Raw genomic sequence first — 20,809 nt, 5'->3', positions numbered from 1 at the left:
TATACTTCATGCCGAAATTTGACTAATAATATTGAATTGATACAAATAAAAAACACGTAAACTTTAGATCTACTTCATATATCGCTTTCAAACAAACATTTGTAGCTTTCAACTCTTGTAGCCCTTAAAAATCTAAAATGATTAGGATGAGTTTGGATATTTTGAACCGTTCATAATAATTCAATTTGATTTTCTATTTTTTTTTTTTGGTTCTAATTTTAGATTTATTTAGTAAAATAAATTTTATTTTATAAATTTTAGATATCATTTGATAAAAACTAATTGATGAAGTAAATAAAAAATAATGTAGAGCTCTTACTACATATTATTTTTTGAAAAAATAAATTTTGATATAAAATTTCAAAAAATACTATTCACTGGTCACTACTTTAAACATAAATCATTTATCATTACATCATATTAAATTAAAATTAATTATAAATAATTATAAATTAAACTCGATTCGAATAACCATAATTTTTAACTCGTATTTCCGCATTTAATTTAATTAGTTCATGGAATTTAAAGCCTAGTTTAAAAAGAAAAGAAAATTCTTCTAAAAAAAATAAATTTTGCTATTAATCCCTATACTTTGGAAAAGTTGTAAATTTAATCCATATATATACTTTAATTCGACCAATTTCAGTCCTTAATACTTTTCAAATTGATCAATTTTAATCTCTATACTTTTCTAAATGTTGAAATAACAATTAAATTTGTTTGATTAAATTCAATTACTAGTCATATATTATACATACAGTTGTAGATTTAATCCATATTTCCAATTGAATCATTTTAAGTCCCTATACCTTTCCAATTTTGAAATTTCAATCTTGGAAAGAATTACAACATTAATCCATTAATTAAATTTTTATTGAGTAATATGTGAAAATAATAACCTAACATGATATTACACGTGATGATATGTTTGCTACATCAGATTTTGGATATAAAAAAACTTAATGAATTTAACGGTTACCGTTTGGTAAGGACGGAAATTTTAAATTTTAAAAAGTACCAAGGACTAGAATGACCAATTAAATTTAAGTACTAAATCCACAACTATTGCAAAGTATAATGATCGATAGCAAAATTTAACCAAGAAAAAAAAAAGAACTATGATGGGGTTGTTCCTTCCAGGACTAGAAAGATTAGAACATATATTAAGAAAAAAAAGGATCAAAATTGGGCTTAGTCTATGTATATATTCTCTAGTGAATGAAAAATACATAGGGCAAAGTCCATGATATATATATATATAAGCAACACAATATCTATTCAGAAAGCAAATAAAATGGGAGCAGCAGGACAATACACGCTCATTTGACATCGGTCTTACCTTCACAAGCAATGTAGCACCAGCAGTTCCAGAAAAAGTACTGTCTCGAAAGCAAAAACAAGACGGGCCGGGAGTCGAGAGTCGAGACAGGCATTCTTTTTTTCTAAGTAATTCAGGGATACAGCTTTCACTCATTTCTCCTTTTTAGCCAAAGATTCTGCCTTATACTCACTTCCGGCAGTGACAACAAAACCGGCCCCGACCTAAAAGAAGCAAGATGCAATAACCACAACTATAAATACTAAACAGTATGAAAAATATAATAAAATGATTCGATTTGAGACGTGTATGCAAAGTTTATGCAAGAGTGTTGGAGAATTACTTGGCAATCTTTCAATTCAACGCGCTCTTGTAGCTGTACATTGCTACAAATAACGGAGCCCTGTATTATACAGCCATCGCCGATGGTAACATGATTCATTACAACTGAATTGACAACCTGCATATGCATGGAAACAAATATTTGTGTTACAAAGTGAATGATTATCTAAGCTTGAAATGTTCGTGCTGTTTTTAGTTTCATAAATAACAAAATCGTAGGAAGCAAGTTTTACAGACTGTCCTTATTTACGTTCTGCTTTACCTTACTTGCCTAATTTAATAGGAGAAATCATCGTACCTTCACATGGGAACCTATCCGGCAGTGACGACCAATGATTGACCGTTTTACTTGGCATTTGTCACCCATTTCCGAACCTTCACCCAGCCTACAGTTTGGCCCCACCTAATCCCCAAAGATTATCATTATAATTGGTGGTTCTTATTCAAACTGATTATTAAATAATTATAAATGTTTGTATGGGTGAAGTAGGCTTACAGTAGTTTTGGTTCCGAGCTTCGGTGAAGGACCTATAATATTATTAGGACTTAGCAGATGATCTGCATCACCAGTGACCTGAAATATTATAGAGAGAAAAAAGTCAACTGTAAAGTGGAGTAAAAGAGTTCGGTGGCAGATAAGAAAAGTGAAAATGTGAAACATGACTCACATCTCGATTTATGTCCATAAATGCTTGAATGGAATTTAAGCGCACACAATAACTGCTGCTGCTTGCAATATAAACACAGCATTTATGGGTTTTCCGAGTAGAAGAAGAACCATCGGGATTCTCAGAATAGATTCCGTGAAAGCTTGGGGTAGATGCGTTAGCAAGGATTCGAGAGATGAATGCTTGATTGTTCTGGGAACTAACCTTCTCGTTACTGTTTTCTTCACCTTGCGGTGTTCTATTTAGTAAGGCCTCAGATTTCTGATAGTTATAAAAGAATTAGGAACAAATTTAGATTATCCAGATCAACATGTAGCCTTTGAATATTGAGACATGTAGTGATACTAACCAGCTGGCTCCGGACAAGATAAGGAAGTACATCCTCTTTCAAGCTTTGAAACGTATCCTTTACGTCTAAAACTTCTTGCAGGACAGACCTAAGTGGAAATACGACACAGAATTGTAATTAAAAATAAAGGGTAAAACAAGGTGAGGACACAGCTGATCTTGAAGCAAGTAGGGATAGAACCAACCTCTTGAATGCATACATATGAGCATCCATGAGATCAGATCGCATTTCCATCTATATAAAATACAAAACAAAAACGAGGTTAAAAAAAGAATATGTAGCAAGTTTTAATCCATTTGATGGATTTTCAACATGCAAGAGTTAGAATATAAGACGATAGACTGAACAGAATAAGCTACATTACAAAACACAACATTGTTTAACTAGAACATCGATGCTTAGCTATTAAGTTATTGGCCATTAGTAGCCTTTAAATCGATAGATGGGTGGAAAAAGGATGACCCTCCTATGGCAAAAGTACTATGGAGGCCCCTGTACTAAGAGTCAGATTGCATTTTGCTTCTCTACTCAAAAAAAGGTAAATTAGTCCCTGTACATTAGATCAAAGAGCAAATTGGTCATTTCTATTAAAATTTTCAATCCCATCAATTTGTACTGTTAAAAACTGACTAGCTGATAGAATAACCATAGAGTAACATGTGGCATGCCATATGTACCTCATATTGACGTACAGGGATTGGTTTTTAACAATAGAAATGGATGAAACTTTTTCGGAAGGACCAGTTTGCTCTTTGATCTAAAGTACAGAGACTATTTTGCCCAATTTTTGAGTAAAAGGGGTAAAATGCAATGTGACTCCTTGTATAGAGGCCTCCATGATATTTTTACCCCCTTCTATATAAGAAACGAAGCCTCTAGACTTGTGTGTTGCAGCACACAATGCTATCAGTAATCAACTTCACCATATAGGCATTCATCGTCACTTGCGTAAGAGTCGTAAAATAAGAAAAAGGATTGATGAAAAGTAATACCTGGCCTACAGCATGGAGAATGCGCTTTGAAATTCGAGCATCTTTCTCAATTTCTGCTCCTATAAAGCATCAAGAGATTCTATATAAAGATCCAATACAAGTAGCAGGTTAAATAAATAAAACAATGGAAACTAACCCGTAGCTATGTGTAATAAAAATTGTTTGCTAGGGTCTAGTCCAATGATGTTGTATCGTCCTAGTTTCTTGGCTTTATCTTTTCCTCCGGAGGATCCTGACTCTAAAGGTCCACTAACAGGAATAGAGCAAAGCATTGTAGTCACTGCTGCATCATGTCGCCTATGGGTGGCAGCAAGAGCACCAGGAGGAACATCAGAAACAAGATCACCACTCACGACCTGCACAGCGATGAGACAGCTGTAAAGAAACTACTTGATTTTGGACAGGGGCAGAGGGAGTGGGGGCAGGCAGTGACCTTGGCCTCCCAAAAATGAAAAATTGCTTATATAGTCCTTTTAGTTTTTAGGAAATCACAAGTTAGTATAATGGTGAAATTGCACTCCCCCCCCAAAAAAAAAAACAAAAATTTCCAGGCTTCACCCCTGGTTTTGGAACCGAGAGGCTGTTGAAAAACAAGTACCAACCAAAATGTCCTTTGCTGTGAGGTGATGTGAGATTGCCCGAAGTGCCCCAGCAGTTCCAATATCCTCAGGGACTGCAGCAATCTGCAAAATCATAAAAGAGGAAACTAATTAAAAGGATGAGCTTCCTCTAAATTGCGGTTTTCGTTAAAAAACTCCATGTTCATTATTTTTACATAATTAACTTGTCCATTGTCTCTAAGTAGACCACATAAAAGAAAAGCTTCCCTAATAGATTTTTTCGGGTGTGATTGTTAAAGGCAACCTTCTTAGAATGTAGTATGCAGCCAATTATGTAACAAAACACACGCATGGTAGGTTTCCATGGATTTCCTATTCGAGAAAGAGTTAAAAGTCTCAAACTTGTTCTTAGTCTTGAATCTTGATGAGAATTTAGTTAAAATGAGTTAAAAGATCCTACACAAATGAAGTGTTAATGAGCTCAAGCAACTCTATTTCAAAAATATCGAATAACATGCACTATAACTCATTCCACAAAATTTAACTATATCTATATTTGGTCCTTTCTACCAAAGCCAAAAGAAATATGGATAATGAATGTCCATAGTTTTCTATGCTAATCAGCTTCTGAATATTATTCATCATCAGAAGGTAAAAGTATCATAGAGGCTCTTGTACTAGGAGTCGGATTGCATTTTGCCCTCCACTCAGAAAATGAGTAAATTAGTCCCTATAATTTAGATCAAAGAGCAGCTAGTCCTTCCGTTAAATGTTTCATCCATTTCTCCTGTTAAAAACTGGTCCCCGTGCATCAACATGAGGTACACGTGACACGTTATGTGTATTTGTCTAGTTATTCTGTCAACCACACCAGTTTTTAACAATGGCAAAGGATGAAATTTTAATTGAAAGGACTAGTTTGCTCTTTGATTTAATGTATAGGGACTAATTTATTCTTTTTTTGAGTAAAGACGACAAAATGCAACTTGACTCTTAGTACAGGGCCTCCATGATACTTTTACCATCATCAGAAACATTGAAATACCTTTACAGGTGATCCAGTTGAAATCTACAACACTTCAACTCTTAATTTTCCATAAAGTACCTATATCCAACATCCATATCAACACATATTTGGACATGGATAGGAGTACGATTCTCCAAATATATGGAAAAAAAAACCAAAAAAACCGAGCATAACAGTCTCGGACACACACCTGAATCCAACCCTCACCTCGAGTGCGAGTAACACAGATTGTAAACACTCCCCTTTTCTCAAAATCAAATTTCACAACTTGAATTGTACTTTACATTTGTTCCAATCAAGTAAATAACATTCACTAAAGCAGAAAAAAAGCAATTTATTAAGCAATAAAATGTTGCATAGTTTCTATAAACAATCCTCAAATAAAATTGTTTAAAAAAAAAGGATAAGTGTTAAGTACCTCAACATGTAAACGATCAATGAAAGTCCCAGAAATCCAAGCACCAACGAGAAGAGCTGCATCTTCTCCTTCAACCACCTATTTTTTCACCACCCCCAAGACAATTCAAATAAAAAACCCTAAAACCATAAATAATTTTTAAACCATCACACAAAAAGGGAAATTCTTTTTTTTTTATTTCTTACAACAATTAGATCTTTAAGGTTGCTTTGTTCCAATTGGTGCAAAACGTAGTTAAGAACAGGGCAGTTAGCCACCGGAAGCAGCGGTTTAGGCAATTCCTGCAACAAATTCACGAAAAAAAATTTTAAATCAATGAATTTATGAATTGGGTATTAGATAATGAAAGCCAAAAAAAAAAAACCTTGGAAACAAGGGGAGTTAGATTCTTTGAATTGCCACCGGCTAAAACCACTACTTGAAAATCCATTGCCAGTTTCAAAGAGAAATATATGTGTATGTATGTGTATCTATATATATATGGTGGGTTTTTCGTGGGGTTTTGGTGAATCTATGAATAATTTTTGTTAAACATACGTATGGAAAATAATATATTTTCGATTTTATTTTAGAGATTTAGATTTCATTATATTTTTAGGGTTAATATAATATTTTATACCTTAACTTTGGCTTCAATATTCAATTTGGTACTTGAGTTTTTTGTTCCGATTTGGTACCTTAGTTTGGCTTCGATATTCAAAATGGTGCTTGATTTTTTTTTTCCAATTTGACACTTGAGTATTTTGTTGTTCCGATTAAGCATTTAAGTTTGGCTTTAATGTTCAATTTGGTACCCAAAGTTCTTTTTTAGTCCTAATTAAGTACTTATGTTATTTTTACTAGAACACACGTATCAAATATTAATTAAACCACATGATATCATTTGGTTTGGGTATCAAATTGAACGTTGAAGCGAAACTTAAGTATTAAATTGAAAAAAAAACCATAGCTAGCAAATAGTATATTAAACTTATTTCTAATTGATTTTTTTTTTTGTTTTAATTAGCCTTGAACTTAAATATTTAATATTATTGACCAAGCTTATCGTTCAATAACAAAATAAAATTTCTTCTGGTCAAAATGCCTACAGATAGACTCGTCTTGACTTAAGCTGGATTTGAATAGAAATTTTATGTTTCGGGTTGACTCGACTTAACTTATAAACACTTCTACTTCCTCTCCTTATTCAAAAATAAAAGAAATATTGTTTTTTTTAATAAATTGTTATGTAATAATTTCATATCCATCAACTTGCTCAATAAAATTTTACAAAATTCAAAACTATAAATATTTTATATTAAAAAATTTTAACTATAAAAAAGTAAATATTTCTAAAATTTTTATTTAATTTCATATGCATTATTATTAGTTGAATTATAACTTAATTTAATAAACATATTTTTATTTTTGAATAAAATTTTGAAAATATAAACGATTTGATTAAAAAAAATTATGAACCCATAGAAAAAGAGAAAAATATTATAAAAGACGGCAAATTAGATACAATTCCATACATATTAAGATGGACGAACAAAAACCGAACTAGGTCAACTTCGATACTAATTCGGTTTTTACTGACCGGTACAACCGATATCGATACAATGAAGATCATGCCTTAATGACAACACGAACCGAATTAAATTCCGAGTTCAATCTATTGCTTCTTCCACCTTCACCTTTGGTTTGCAACAACTCTTTTTATCATGTGCCGCAGTCTCGATCTTCCTTCGGCAACAGCCACCATCCTTGCCGAGTTCCAACCTCCGCTCCAGAAATTCCGGATTCTCCTTCCAAACCTCTCCATCAGAATAAACCTCTTTCTTCCATATTGGAACAGATGCCTTTAACTCATCAATCAAAAACTTACACGCGTCCAGGGAATCAGCACGGTGAGTAGCCGATACGGCAACAAACACACTCGTTTCTCCTACTGGAACTATGCCTAAACGGTGTGCAACCGCAATAGAATGGAGATCCCAGGATGATCTAGCAGCGGAACAAATAGACTTGAGGTTCTTGATCGCCATCGGTACGTATGCTTCGTATCTTAGCTCCACTACTGTTTTGCCTTCGAAAGTGTCACGTGTTGTGCCGGAAAACGTAGCTATGGCGCCAGCTTGAGGGGCACTTACATAGTTTATGTACTTGGCAAGGTTGATCTGGTTATTGTCGTCTATGATTTCAACAAGAGTTTTCTCCTCAGAGTTCATTGCTGTTTTCGGCACTTTGACGGTTATCCCGAGGCTCAACTGGTCTTTGTTCGGGACAGATATTAAGAGAATCCCAATGGTGGTGAATGCAGTCTAGACATCAAATCAAAAACAATGCAATGTCAAATGGAATGAATTCTGCCAAAACTGAAAAGGAACAATGTCACAACTAAACTAACAACATAAACAACTAAATTCAAAGTGAAATAAGATTCTAGCAATTTCGGATTAGACCTGTTAATTCCGACTTGAATCAAAAATCCAATACGATCAATCCGAATCCAAACTTGACCTAATCCGATTAGACAATAAAAAATTAACACCCCAAACCCATCCAACCGAACCCAAACTTACACAAAACCAAGTTGAAACAACTCAATCCCAATGACCAGAAACTAAGTGACCATAACCTGGAATGAGTTGACCCGAAAAACCGAGCCTCAAACTTAAGCCCAAAATGACATGTACATGAAATGATCAGACAGACTGCAAATTAAAAACCGATTACCAAATGAGGCCTTGGCTTAATCACAAATCTGAGTAAGATAGATAATCATAACTCTATAATAATACCAAATGATCAGATGGATTGCAAATAATAGAACAGAGTAGTTAATGAGTTCTTAGCTGAAATCTAAGGGTTGAGGTCTTTAGGTTTAGATTTTACAGTAAATACTATGCATTGTAATAATTCCAAAGGTTAACACAATAAATTATTCATAGCCAAAACATTAATCCAACAAGAACATCAAATCCCTAGAAAGAGGGGAATTTCAATACCAAAGGCGAAAAAGGAATCAAACATAGATACAATTAGACTAAAAGCAGCAACAAATTCAGCTCTAACTTAACTAAAATCAATGGAATTAACAAAGAAAATACGTAAAAAATTAAGGGGAAAAAATAACCCAGAGCAGCAAAATAAACATATCAAACAATGGAAATTTGGTTCCAGCAAAATTTCAGAAATGAAGGACAGAAAAAATCAAGAATTAAAACGAAAATTTAGAAAAAAAAATCGAAAAAAGAAAAGAAAATAGTTTATTAGATTACCTTGAAATAAAAAGGGATTGGGAGGGGGGGGGGAAGCTTGGTTCTTCGAAATGGGTGAGAGTAACCGCCAAGAAGAGATAAGAGATGGCCACAGAGATATATATATATATAAACAAAAACCCACCTTTAAAATGCTTATAGTTTATGGATTCTGTTTGGGAATTTCACCGTACTGATTTTGTAGCTTTGTACTTTGAAGGCAAAGGTAAAAATGGAGAGAAGGGTAAAGCGTTGACCCTTCAATTTTCAGCCCTTTTCAAATTTATAATAGGTTTTGGGTAAATTATACTAATAGTCATCCAGCTATAGAAAGTTACAAAATGATCACTTAATTATTAGTAAATTTCAATTTTGTCACTCAATTATGAAATTTTATAAAATGATCACCCGACTATTCAATTTTATCTTTTTTGGGCACCAATTCGTTAATAATGGCAGGTTTTAAAATTAGCATAAAAATGATCACTCAATTGTTCAAAAACTTAAAACATTTTCAAATAGTTCAGTAACTTAAATGAAAAACTTTAAATACTTTAATGACTTAATTAAAAACTTTTAAATATTCTAAAGACAATTTTACGACTTTTTAAAGTTGAACCATTTGAGTTATAGTTTACCCTAATATCATTAAAATATTGATGTAGAAGTCTATATGAATAATTAAAAAAATATATTTTATTTAAAAAGCATTACGTTTACTAAATATGAAGAATTAAAAAATTTGTTTTTTATTTAAAAACATTACATTTATTAAAATCAATATGAATTTCTACTCACACTTCGTGTTGGATAATTAAAATTTACAAGTTACTATATGTTTCAAGTTTCTATACTCTTTATATATTTAGAATTTAATCCTCATATTTTTTATTTTTAAAAATTTAATTCTTTTATTTTTTTAATTTAAAAATTCATTAACATATTTAAAATTCATCTATTAAATTTGTTAGTGCGACGTTCTAAAATTTAAAAAAAGAAATACTTACTCGATAATTATGTCACAAAAAATGATTTCATAATGGACTTAAATTTAACAATTCTTTTAATTAATGTGAGCATTTTAATTAAAATAAACTATTTAGACTATCTAATGGTATTAAAAAGACTGAGGTGTCAAATTATGTCAAATTTTAATTTTGGTCGCTCAAATTTGGCTATTTTCATATAATTAAAAAGTAAAGGGACCATATTTGATATTATTAATAATGTAAAGGAAAGAGAACAAAATCCATAAGTCAATAATAAAACTAAAAGGAATGTGCCTCTCAATGTACTAGCCACAAAATTTCTCAAGGCAAAGTCACAAAGCAGAATATTGGTACCATTGAAATATTTTCATACTTTTTAAGATAATTGTTTCTAGCTTTCTAATAAAATTAAATTAAAATACGAAATCGAACCATTTAACAACGAAAAAAATACCAATTTTTAATTCATTCTTCTAATCAGCTCGTTGATATAATTCTCCCGGTTACCGGCATCTCCTCCTTCGACGTAATGGTTCCTCTTCTTCTTCAAACCACCCAGCGGCGCCTTCAACTTGAAAGGCCAAAGGAAGTTATTGGCCTCTTTAAAATGAGGACCCACTGTCATGATCTCATGGATGAGATCTTCGACACAGATGATCCCGTATTTGCCAAGCGCCTGCGATCAGTTCCCAATCAACAAGCATGGTTAATGACTGGTCGCCATTGATATGCAAAACTAGGTAAATGGAAAAAGGATACAGACCTGCTCGACGATTGCATTGTCGGTCAAAGCAACTCTCTGCTTGTTCAACTTCCCGAAACCTCGTTTGTAAATCAATTCCTTCACACTCTTGAGATTAGGGTATCTAGAAACATACGTCAATGAAAAATAAGATAAGGCAAGTACGTATAAGGATTACAAAAAGGGAAAGAAATGGAAACGGGAAAGGCAAACAATACCCGTATGTAACGTAAGGTTCAACCAGGTGAAGCATGTTCATTGTTGCCTTGTTTACTTTAAGGAAAACACCATTGAAAATCTGTGTTTTGTAAGAGCAAACACACGACAAATTAGATTTCAGATTTATATTCTCCGATACGGTTTTGGAAAGAATGACCCAAAGTTAGAATGACAATTAAGAGGCATAACAGAACAAGAAAGTTCGAGAGTAAGTTCGGTATTCGCTAAGCTACTGTCACCTGTATTACTCAAGCTCAGGTGTGTTTCGAACTTGGATATGTTCATTTTTTTCCAAAGATTTCTGTGTATGGAGAATCATATCTCTCTACTCATTTCCATATACGGGTCGGATACAGGTATTTCAAGAAAAATAAAGAGTTGGGAGCAAAATAGACCACAACTTTCAACTCAAAATTGTGCTAACAAAATGAAAAACCACTAAAGTACCAATAACTTCAAACCACACAAACTACATCCCATAAGTTAACTTTAAACAAAACATATCAAACATCAGCACGTAAATAACGACACTAAAATATCAAAATCGTACATCTTACAAACAGGGAAAGGTCAGGAAATTGATTCTCGTAACCCATATGCCTTGTGGTTTAGGAAAAAGATACGGTAAGCTACCTGTCTCAATCGCAAGAGCTGCAAAATCTTTCTCGTCCTCGGGTGCATAGCATTGATACTAAAAGCAAACATTCACAACATATTACTATCTAAAATTTAGAATCAAAATTCATAAACAAATGAAATGTCACGGATCACACATACCCACGGATTCGAACGATAAACAAAAGCTTAGCTTCCGGATCCACATAGAATCCTCCTTTCAACTTCGCCTCGCGCTTCAATCGAATCAACTCTTTCTCCTAAGAGTTACAGGCCACACAATAAGAGATTCAGATGCATTTAGGATTAGATAAAACCGAATTTTACATAAATCCAAATAGAACACCACCTGAGCCTCATACTCCTTTGCGTATTGCTTAGCCCTATTGAAAATCAACTTGCGGTTCTCGACTTTCTTCTTCTTTGCAGCTTCAAGCTCCTGCTTTTTGGCAAGCTCCCATTCTTCATTCCTCTTATTCTTCTTCAAGAGCGACTCAGGAATCACAGCCTTGACTTCCTCACCCATCTCTAGTCAACATAATATCGAACCAAAACAAATCAAGAAACAAGTTCTAAAGATTTAACCAATGTTGCCCGTACTCTTCTGTTCCTTAAAAATATTTTAATCCAACGCATATTCAAACATAAATAATAAATACAATACTCCAAAATACTGAAAAAAAAAAAGCATACTGAGCATACACCCAGCAAATACATACATGCAACTAAACATGTCAATTGGACAGCTCATGTTAGTTTTGAATCAAACCAATCTGAACCATATCGGTTTGGATTGTAAAAGTACCATGGAGTCCCTTGTACTAGGAGTCAGATTGCATTTTACCCCCTCCACTAAAAAATGGGCAAATTAGCCTTGTGCTGTTAAAAGTTCCATCCATTTTGGATGGCCAATTTGCACTAATTTGCCCATTTTTTGTGTAGAGGGCGCAAAATACAATCTGACTCCAAATACAAAAGTCTCCATGATACTTTTACCGGGTTTTGGGTTTTTAAAATTTTGAATCATTTCAGTTCCAATCACTTCAGGTTTGAATTAATTTCGTGACTGAAACTCGGTTTTAGATAAGATCATTATGAGTTTCAATCATTTCCAGGTTATGATCACTCCAAATTAGGGTCTTTTCAACATATTCGCTCGGTTCATTTCAAGTTCAAGCCAATTTCGGTACGGATCATCTCAATATCAGATAAATTTCAGGCTCGGTTCACTTCAAGTTCTGATAAAACAGGTTCAAGTCGGTTCGAGTTTGGGTTCAAATTGATCGGATCAGAACATTAACATAAAAGAGAGAAACAATGAAATGGGGCTATACTCACAAAACTATAATACTGGAAAAATGAAAGACTATAAAATCAAAGAAGAAAAAAACTCTTAATTTCTGTGAAGAATTGAGCAATTACTTCAAAAAAATGGAAATTAAGCTAGTATTCACCTCATTTCAAAGAACTGATAGAAACAAAATCAAAGCACATATGAATAAACAGTTAATTGAAACCAAAATACTTTTGCAAATTTAAAAAAAAATGGTGTGCGAAGGCTTACCTCTCTGTGCCTATGAACTGTGGAATATACGATGGTGCGGCTTACTGAAAGGGGGGGGAGATTTTTAGGGTTTCAACAAATCTGATAACCAAGTTATTGATTTCCTAGGGTTTTAGGGTTGGGTTTTGGGCTAAAGAAAGAAAAAATATAATAAAAACCCAAACCAATATCCATTTTTTTCATTGGCCCAATCTCTGTTTCAAGAGGTTCTCATTATTAGGGAAAATTACACCTAAGGTAACTAAATTATTAATAATTTATGTTTTGGTCACTCAATTTCAAAATATTATAAAATAAGTCACTGAATTGTTCGAAAGTTTTCCATTTAAATCATTGAGCTGTTAAAATTGTTATTATATGGTTTTTTTTTGTTCGCACCGCCTGCACCAATTGAAATCTCTTTTTCCCTTACTCTTTTACAGTTTATTCTTTTTTAATTATAAAAGCTTAATTATCAAGCCAAACTTAAGCTCGAATTCGAGCTTGAATATAAAAATATGTAAACGAGTTTAATTGAGCTCAAGCTCAAGTAGCTCATTTATATCTCAACCCAAGTTTAAACTTAAAAATAAATATTTGATCGAGTTCGAATTAAGTTTCAAATTTCAAACCAAGCTCGAGTTTGATAATATTTTAACTGACTCACTTGAACCGATAAAAATATCGGAACAAAAAATCATTAGTTGAATCAATTAAAAAACTTTTTATGATCTTAAAAATGATACTTATTTATTGTTAAATTATTATATAAATGAAAATCAATAATCCGATTTTTAAAAATAGGATAGTAGAACTAAACTGACCCTTCGGACAATCACATAGCTATTTCAACAGATGTCAGTGACAGCATTTCAAGTACGAGTCTTTCAATTGCAGATGAAGTGTTCGATGTAATGCATACGTTACTATTGGATAAGCAACGAGCTGCATTGGTGGCCTCTCTGCTTATATTGTTTGGATTACTCATTTATGAAGATTCAGTAATTCAATTGCAATTTGCCTTGCCATTACCATGAAACGCTACATCTCTAGAATCACCAATTGGCCTACGCCCTTTCCCTTTCGAAACTTGAATTTCTTCATGGTATCTTCTTCTTCTTCTTCTTCTTCAATGTTCTTTCAAAAAAAAAATCCAAAAAAAACGTATTTAGTATGTATTATATAATCATTTTTTGTCAATTCATAGTTGTTTTCTGTTCAAAAATGAAAAACCTAATTTTTATCATTATTTGATTTGACAAATAAACGTCTAAATCACGGTATCTTCTTCTTCTTCAATGTTCTTCCAATTTTTTTCCCAGAAAAACGTTTTTTAGTATGTATTCTATAATCACTTTTTTGTCAATTCTTTGTTGTTTTCTGTTCAAAAATGAAAACCCAATTTTTATCACTATGTGATTTGACAACTAAACGTCTAAATCACCTTTGATTATGAGAATTGATCTGGGCTTTGTTTTTGTTTTTTGTTTTATAAATCAGGTGGATAAGGAGAGGAATTTTGGTTCTAAACCTGCGAAAGAACCAATTAATAACGAAGAAGGGAATCAAATTTCCGATATGTTAATCGACGGGTTCGGCCGGAAACATACTTACCTGCGAATCTCCTTAACCGAACGTTGTAATCTCCGGTGTCAATACTGTATGCCGGCAGAAGGGGTAGACCTTACTCCTTCACCAAAATTACTCACTCACAACGAGATCCTTCGTTTAGCTAACCTCTTTGTTACTTCCGGTGTCGATAAGATCCGTCTCACCGGCGGTGAACCCACCGTCCGGAAAGATATTCACGATATTTGTTCCAATTTATCGAGCTTGAAAGGGCTTAAAACATTGGCTGTCACTACAAATGGAATTACCCTTGCTAAAAAGCTTCCAATGCTTAAACAATGTGGGCTTACTAATTTGAATATCAGTTTAGATACCCTTGTTCCTTCGAAATTTGAGTTTATGACTAGGCGTAAAGGTCATCATAAGGTTATTGAATCCATTAATGCGGCCATTGATCTTGGATACAACCCTGTAAAAGTATGTTCTATTTTATACCCTGTTTTTTTTACTCTGTTTTCAATATAATGCTCTGTTTTGGATTTTGAAGTGTTTGGGTCTGTTTTTCCTTGCTTTTTCTAGGTTAACTGTGTTGTTATGCGTGGATTCAATGATGATGAAATTTGTGATTTTGTCAATCTCACTGTTGATAAACCAACTAATGTTCGATTCGTTGAGTTCATGCCTTTTGATGGGAATGTATGGAATGTGAAGAAACTCATTCCATATTCGGAGATGTTGGATACAGTGGTAAGGTACGGAACTAATGATCTTGTTTTATGCTTTGTTTCTTAACTTTCACAATTTAACTCAGTTTCCTGTTTGATCTTGCTTGATAGGCAAAGAAATTTCCGACCTTAAAGAGGTTGTGTGATCATCCGACAGAGACTGCAAAGAATTTCCAGATTGATGGCCATGTCGGTACTGTATCTTTCGTTACTTCGATGACCGAACATTTTTGTGCTGGTTGTAATAGATTGAGACTTTTGGCTGATGGCAACTTAAAAGTATGTCTCTTTGGTCCTTCTGAGGTGAGTCTGGTTCTCATACGATTTTGATGCATATGTTATTATTCATTTGCATATCTCAAGTTTAATGTTGATTTGTTCTTCATTGCACTAGCATAGCGGTTGCACTTTTGATGTATACTAGTGATGATTCTTTCCAGTTCTTACACAATTTGCTGCATATGTTATTTGTTTGCATATCTCGAGTTTAATGGTGATATGTTCTTTATTGCACTAGCATAGCGGTTTGATGTTTACTAGTGATGGTTCTTTCCGGTTCTTATGCTATTTGCTGCATATGTTGTCATTCTTTTGCGTATCTCGAGTTCAATGTCAATATGTTCTTCATTGCACTGGCATAGCAGTTGCACTTTCAATGTTTACTAGTGATGATTCTTCTCAGGTTAGCTTAAGAGATCCTCTTCGTTCCGGTGCTGGTGACGAGGAACTTAGAGAAATAATTGGAGCAGCGGTATGCTTTCTGCTTAATGACACTTTGTTTAGGCCTATTATTTTGACTTTCATGCTCTGTCCTTTTCCGAGACCAGGGAGAGGGTTTGATGGAGTTTTATAGCTTTTTAAATGAGTGATATGGCTAGTTGATTGTTCATGGTAGCTTCGAGTTACGGAAGAATCAATCCAAGTCTTCTTTCATTTCCTTTTCTTGGCTTGTAATATATACGTATACGTTATTTCTTCTTTGGTTCAGGTAAAGAGGAAGAAAGCTTCGCACGCCGGGATGTTTGACATTGCAAAGACAGCAAATAGACCGATGATACACATTGGTGGCTAAGGTACTTATGTACCTTCTAATGTTTTAAGGAATCTGGTAGCTCGGTTTCTTTTTTGTTGGTCTTGTTTTTAGTTCTTGCTTGTTGAGGTTGAACGATTATAGTACCGTTTTAGAGTGGGATAGCATAGGTTCTCTTCTTCATATGTATTGCTCCGAATAGCATAGGAAGACTGTTACCTGTTAGAATATGGAATGGTGTTGTAAGTCAACTAATGTTTATACCCATCTTTGATTGGGACAAGATCACAGATCCTGTTATTCTTATCTCTCTAACGAATAAAGTCTCCTCAACTTGTTTGTGTCGAACGTTATATTTTCGGAGATTCAATGTAAAGAGCATGGTTTAGCCATTCTACCCCATGTGAGATTTGAATTATTTGAAACTAGGAAATAAGAATCTAGCTGCTCAAGCATTTTCTGTCTAGGTTTTTTACATAGGTTGAAGCTTCAGTGAACTTAACAAACGTTGTTTCTGGTCGGTCATTCCACCCAAGATTTCAACGATTTCCGAATTTAACCCTAGTGTCTTTATAACCCTTGAGCATTTCATTTGCTTAGTCCCAACTTATTCATGAGGAGTGCCCAATAGTTTCCATTGCCTACGTAAAGGCAACATAAACAATAAATGTACCGACATGCTTCTTCTCTTGCTTCTTACACATGCATCTTCGATATTCACTTGCTTCAATATCCCTTCCTTTTGAATGTATATGCTCGGTTTTTTCCATTTATTTGGAGAATCATACCTCCATTACCCATGTCTGAGTATGTGCTGGACATTTGCAGCATTTTAGACAAAATGAATGCAAAATAAATGTACCGACATGCTCGTAAAACTCATGTCTGAGTTCATGTCTGGCACATACTCGAACATGAGTGTGGGACATGATTCTCCAAATAAATGGAAAAACAGAGCATAACTGTTTCAAATATGTATGTGTATGTACGGGTATGGAGATGCTTCTTCTCTTTGCACATACACTTAGTATAATCATCCCTCATACTCATGTCCGAGTATGTGGCGAACACAGACATTTTAGACAAAAATGAATAGTAGGGGAAACATAGTTTAGAAAAAAGAAGACATTGAATAAATCGAATGCTGATGATAATTACTCTTTGGTGTTTACATATATTTCAGGCATGTGGTGTAAAAAACATCCTCCAGAGGTGAAAAACAGAGATGAAGCTGGTAACTTTCACACACTGTTGATCTTTGCTTAACAGTAAAAAAGAAAATGGGATGAATTTGTGATGAAAAAGTTTTGTTGTAAGTTCTTTATGTGGTATAATTTTTTTTTAACTTAAAAGGCCAGGTTTAGTATTGAGAGGGCACATTTACTGAGATCAAAACGCTGTATTTTACTGCAATAACCATAATGGTATTGGTTTTACAGCATAAGCTATATATGATTATGCAGTGATTTTATTTATATACCTTTTTAGAATGGGGATTATTACCAATTATATTCAAATTTAATTACATTATTTAAGTTTAAAATATTATTTTTATACATTTGGAAATTATATTGATTTCATACATTTTGACCTATTAAATATTTAATTATATAATGTTTATTATAAATTATTTATCTTTAAATAATTAGATAAAATTCCATAAAATAATTTTTTTTAGAGGGACAAGTTTTAAAATTATAAACGAATTTTGACTAAATGTACAATTTGATACATAAATTTTAATATTAGACATTAAATATTAATTTTAATTCAATCATATACATTTTAAAAAATAAATACATCAATTTATTATTATATTGAAGAAATATAATTATTTTTATATGCAATATATAAACATAAAATGATATATCACTAATTATGTTAATAGTTTATAAAAATTTAATCAAATCAAAATTTTATTATAAAATTGCATAATAGATCAAAATTTTTGTATAATTTTAAAATTTATCTCTAAATAAAATTAAGGAAAATGTTTTATTTTTCTCATTAATAAAATTGAATACAAAAACTTCATATATATATATATGGTTAGTACTCAACTAAAGACTCGAACTAGAATAAGTTCTACGGGATGAACATCCCTAACGCGAAAGTTCATATATATATATATATAGTTGAGGGAAGATACTAGGAAACATTTTATTGATGGTTCCATCAAAAATTGGATGCTTGAAAACATGGCTTATCCATAATTGTCTTAAAAACAAATACAAGGTCAAAGTCCAAAAAGACAAACCATTTGGCCTAACACAACACATTTGAATCAATGTTTCATTTCTTCAAAAGTTGGCAGTGTTTGAAATCATTCATGAAGTGTTCCCAATATATCATCATCTCTATATAAGTGATACCTGAAAACAATCAAAGTTCAAAGAAGCAAATGAGCTTATAATTAAAAAAACTTACAAAAGCAAAGGACTATTTGTGTAAAATATCCAAAAATGTAAAACTTACATAACTTGCATTTTCACCCTATGGACTTCATTCTAAATAAATAAACTAGTAAAGATGTTGATAGAACTAAACAAAGGCAAAAAAAACCAATGTTTTCATAACCAAACCGGTGATCGAACTGGTCAGACCACCGGTTGTCAGTCCGATCAATTCAACTAAAATATTATTAAAAAATCTGGTTCAACTGTCAGTTCAGCCAGTCCGTACCGGTTTCCAATCCAACCAGTTCAATGCCATTCTCAAACCAGTTCCCGATTCAACTTTCCGGTCCAATCCAATTCAAACATCATCAAGAAAAACATTTTCTAAGCTCATAAGTAAACAAAGACAGAGGCATAAATTATAGAACCCAAAATCCCTATTTGATCAACTCGAATCAAATCTGATCCAACTTGATTATAAAAAGTTAACAACCTGAACCTAGCAACCCAAATCCAAATAGGCATGAACTCAATCCGGCCTAGACCCAAAATGATATAAACCAGAATGGTTGATTAAACTATTGATGAAGTGCAAATGATTTGTTTTGAAGTTTTCATTTGACATCACTCACGAGTTAGATCTTTAAATTACTCCTTTTATTTATAAATCCAAAATGACTGGACCCAAAAACAAATCCTCAAAACTAGAATCAAGCAAACCTAAGTCGATATGAATCTTAAGTGACCTAAACCTCAAATGATCCAACCCGAAAAACATGAACTTCAAACCCAGTGATCCAAACTCAAAAGGAATTGAAAACCAAGATAACCTGAAACTTTAAAACCCGATATTTCAACCTGAGCTAAATCAAACCAATCCTAAACCAAACCCGACTAGAACACGAAACAACCCGAAGCTAAAATGACCAAAAACCTGATATGATACAATCCTATAATTACATATCACGAAAAACCAAATCCTCAAACCAGAATGACCCAAACCCGAAAATTAAAAGCCTGGGATCTAACACATGCATAGAAATCGAGCTTGAAATCAACACGGACTTGTCTAAGGCTTATATGAGCCAAATTTGCACCAAAATTTAAGTAAAATCTTCAACATTGCAGAAGAACAATGAGAATATGCAGAAACAAACTTGAAATTATACGAATCTAGAGTGAACTAAACCCCAAATGATTAGACCCGAAAACATAAACTCAAAAGGAACTGAAAAACCAAAATAACCCCAAAAATTTAAATCTACATATTTCAACCCAAACTAAATCGAACCAATCCAAAATCAAACCTGAATACTGAGCCCCAACTCGAACTCGAAGAGGCCCGAAACCCAAAATGATACAATCCTCAAACCAGAACTTCACAAGTTTGAAAATTAAAAGCCTAGAGTCTAACATGTGCAAATGAGTCTAGCTCAAAATCAACCCTGACTTGTCTAACGCATGAATGAGCCAAATTTGCATCAAAATTTAAGTAAAAGCTTCAACATTGAAGAAGAAAGATGAGAATATACAAAAACAATCTTTTTTAAAAGAAAAAAGAGACTAACTCTTTTTCACCGAGCTTGATTTCAGTGCCACCATATTCAGGCAAAAGAACAGTATCTCCTTCTTTTAGATTAAGCGGGATGAATTTCCCATCTTTGTCTCGTGCTCCTGGTCCAACTGCTACGATTTTCCCAGAATTCAACTGAAAAAATATTGAACGAAATTAGATGAAAAAAAACCCAAAAAAATCAGTGAAAATGGAAGATGATCATTAACCTTAGAGGTTTTCTCGGGAAGTAAGATTCCGGAAGTGGTTTTAGAAGGAGGAATTATTTTCTCCACCAAAATGCGATTGAATGAAGGGATTAAACGCTTTGCCATGTTTTGATTTTGTTGCTTTTAACAGAGAAACTAGAAGCTTCTTTAAAGGGTGGAGTAAATGGGGGAGAAGTAGGGTTTTGTGGGTGCCTATATATATATATATATATGATTCTGTTACTCGCATAACTGGGTAAAAATATTAAATCCAGGTATTTAAAATATGAATTGAGCTAAGATT

The 20,809-nt window shown here is 33.1% G+C and overlaps 5 protein-coding genes across 7 annotated transcripts; 1 reads left to right on the top strand and 4 right to left on the bottom strand.

The window, feature by feature from the left end:
- Positions 1–1,176: 1,176 nt before the first annotated feature.
- On the bottom strand, positions 1,177–6,262 carry LOC107949070 (translation initiation factor eIF-2B subunit gamma). 2 transcript variants are annotated; one of them, XM_016883789.2, is made up of 13 exons: positions 6,039–6,262; positions 5,860–5,955; positions 5,675–5,752; positions 4,272–4,352; positions 3,806–4,025; positions 3,670–3,728; positions 2,862–2,911; positions 2,678–2,765; positions 2,329–2,589; positions 2,157–2,234; positions 1,959–2,063; positions 1,662–1,778; positions 1,177–1,542 (listed from the first exon to the last, which is right to left on the bottom strand). In XM_016883789.2, the coding sequence occupies exons 1-13, from the start codon at positions 6,102–6,104 to the stop codon at positions 1,471–1,473; spliced, it is 1,371 nt and encodes a 456-aa protein (XP_016739278.2). In that variant the 5' UTR covers positions 6,105–6,262; the 3' UTR covers positions 1,177–1,470. The 2 variants fall into 2 exon arrangements, with proteins under 2 accessions (XP_016739278.2, XP_040955304.1); XM_041099370.1 differs by having other exon boundaries at positions 4,268–4,352; positions 6,039–6,203.
- An 873-nt stretch (positions 6,263–7,135) lies between these two features.
- LOC107949069 (molybdopterin synthase catalytic subunit) lies at positions 7,136–9,172 on the bottom strand. Of its 2 annotated transcripts, none has more exons than XM_016883785.2 (2): positions 8,938–9,172; positions 7,136–7,977 (listed from the first exon to the last, which is right to left on the bottom strand). In XM_016883785.2, the coding sequence occupies exon 2, from the start codon at positions 7,882–7,884 to the stop codon at positions 7,324–7,326; it is 561 nt and encodes a 186-aa protein (XP_016739274.2). In that variant the 5' UTR covers positions 7,885–7,977; positions 8,938–9,172; the 3' UTR covers positions 7,136–7,323. The 2 variants fall into 2 exon arrangements, with proteins under 2 accessions (XP_016739274.2, XP_040955303.1); XM_041099369.1 differs by lacking the exon at positions 8,938–9,172 and adding an exon at positions 8,119–8,866.
- Positions 9,173–10,179: 1,007 nt separating this feature from the next.
- On the bottom strand, positions 10,180–13,054 carry LOC107949068 (60S ribosomal protein L7-4). Its single transcript, XM_016883784.2, has 7 exons — positions 13,046–13,054; positions 11,831–12,009; positions 11,644–11,741; positions 11,500–11,557; positions 10,866–10,945; positions 10,669–10,771; positions 10,180–10,581 (listed from the first exon to the last, which is right to left on the bottom strand). Exons 2-7 carry the CDS (start codon positions 12,005–12,007, stop codon positions 10,366–10,368), a joined length of 732 nt encoding a protein of 243 aa, XP_016739273.1. The 5' UTR covers positions 12,008–12,009; positions 13,046–13,054; the 3' UTR covers positions 10,180–10,365.
- A 513-nt stretch (positions 13,055–13,567) lies between these two features.
- Positions 13,568–17,789, top strand: LOC121220133 (GTP 3',8-cyclase, mitochondrial). Its single transcript, XM_041099368.1, has 7 exons — positions 13,568–14,129; positions 14,525–15,070; positions 15,173–15,340; positions 15,430–15,621; positions 16,001–16,069; positions 16,307–16,391; positions 17,532–17,789. The coding sequence occupies exons 1-6, from the start codon at positions 14,058–14,060 to the stop codon at positions 16,388–16,390; spliced, it is 1,131 nt and encodes a 376-aa protein (XP_040955302.1). The 5' UTR covers positions 13,568–14,057; the 3' UTR covers position 16,391; positions 17,532–17,789.
- A 705-nt stretch (positions 17,790–18,494) lies between these two features.
- On the bottom strand, positions 18,495–20,754 carry LOC121220132 (10 kDa chaperonin, mitochondrial). The gene is made up of 3 exons (XM_041099367.1): positions 20,527–20,754; positions 20,313–20,452; positions 18,495–18,720 (listed from the first exon to the last, which is right to left on the bottom strand). The coding sequence occupies exons 1-3, from the start codon at positions 20,629–20,631 to the stop codon at positions 18,672–18,674; spliced, it is 294 nt and encodes a 97-aa protein (XP_040955301.1). The 5' UTR covers positions 20,632–20,754; the 3' UTR covers positions 18,495–18,671.
- Between the last annotated feature and the right edge of the window lie 55 nt (positions 20,755–20,809).

This window comes from Gossypium hirsutum, chromosome D08 (assembly GCF_007990345.1).
Source record: "Gossypium hirsutum isolate 1008001.06 chromosome D08, Gossypium_hirsutum_v2.1, whole genome shotgun sequence".
Taxonomy (NCBI): Eukaryota; Viridiplantae; Streptophyta; class Magnoliopsida; order Malvales; family Malvaceae; genus Gossypium; species Gossypium hirsutum.
This window is presented reverse-complemented; position numbering and strand designations above follow the sequence as displayed.

Coding starts and splice junctions, on each gene's coding strand:
- LOC107949070 (XM_016883789.2), bottom strand. CDS start 6,104: ATGGATTTTCAAGTAGTGGTTTTAGCCGGTGGCAATTCAAAGAATCTA. Junction 4,353..5,674: donor TTGATCGTTTACATGTTGAG/GTACTTAACACT, acceptor ATGATTTTGCAG/ATTGCTGCAGTCCCTGAGGA. Junction 2,590..2,677: donor ATCTTGTCCGGAGCCAGCTG/GTTAGTATCACT, acceptor TATAACTATCAG/AAATCTGAGGCCTTACTAAA.
- LOC107949069 (XM_016883785.2), bottom strand. CDS start 7,884: ATGAACTCTGAGGAGAAAACTCTTGTTGAAATCATAGACGACAATAAC.
- LOC107949068 (XM_016883784.2), bottom strand. CDS start 12,007: ATGGGTGAGGAAGTCAAGGCTGTGATTCCTGAGTCGCTCTTGAAGAAG. Junction 11,742..11,830: donor CAAAGGAGTATGAGGCTCAG/GTGGTGTTCTAT, acceptor TGTAACTCTTAG/GAGAAAGAGTTGATTCGATT. Junction 10,946..11,499: donor AGCTCTTGCGATTGAGACAG/GTAGCTTACCGT, acceptor TACAAAACACAG/ATTTTCAATGGTGTTTTCCT.
- LOC121220133 (XM_041099368.1), top strand. CDS start 14,058: ATGAAACGCTACATCTCTAGAATCACCAATTGGCCTACGCCCTTTCCC. Junction 14,130..14,524: donor GAAACTTGAATTTCTTCATG/GTATCTTCTTCT, acceptor TTTATAAATCAG/GTGGATAAGGAGAGGAATTT. Junction 15,071..15,172: donor TTGGATACAACCCTGTAAAA/GTATGTTCTATT, acceptor TGCTTTTTCTAG/GTTAACTGTGTTGTTATGCG.
- LOC121220132 (XM_041099367.1), bottom strand. CDS start 20,631: ATGGCAAAGCGTTTAATCCCTTCATTCAATCGCATTTTGGTGGAGAAA. Junction 20,453..20,526: donor TTCCCGAGAAAACCTCTAAG/GTTAATGATCAT, acceptor ATATTTTTTCAG/TTGAATTCTGGGAAAATCGT. Junction 18,721..20,312: donor ATCAAGCTCGGTGAAAAAGA/GTTAGTCTCTTT, acceptor GATTGTTTTCAG/GTATCACTTATATAGAGATG.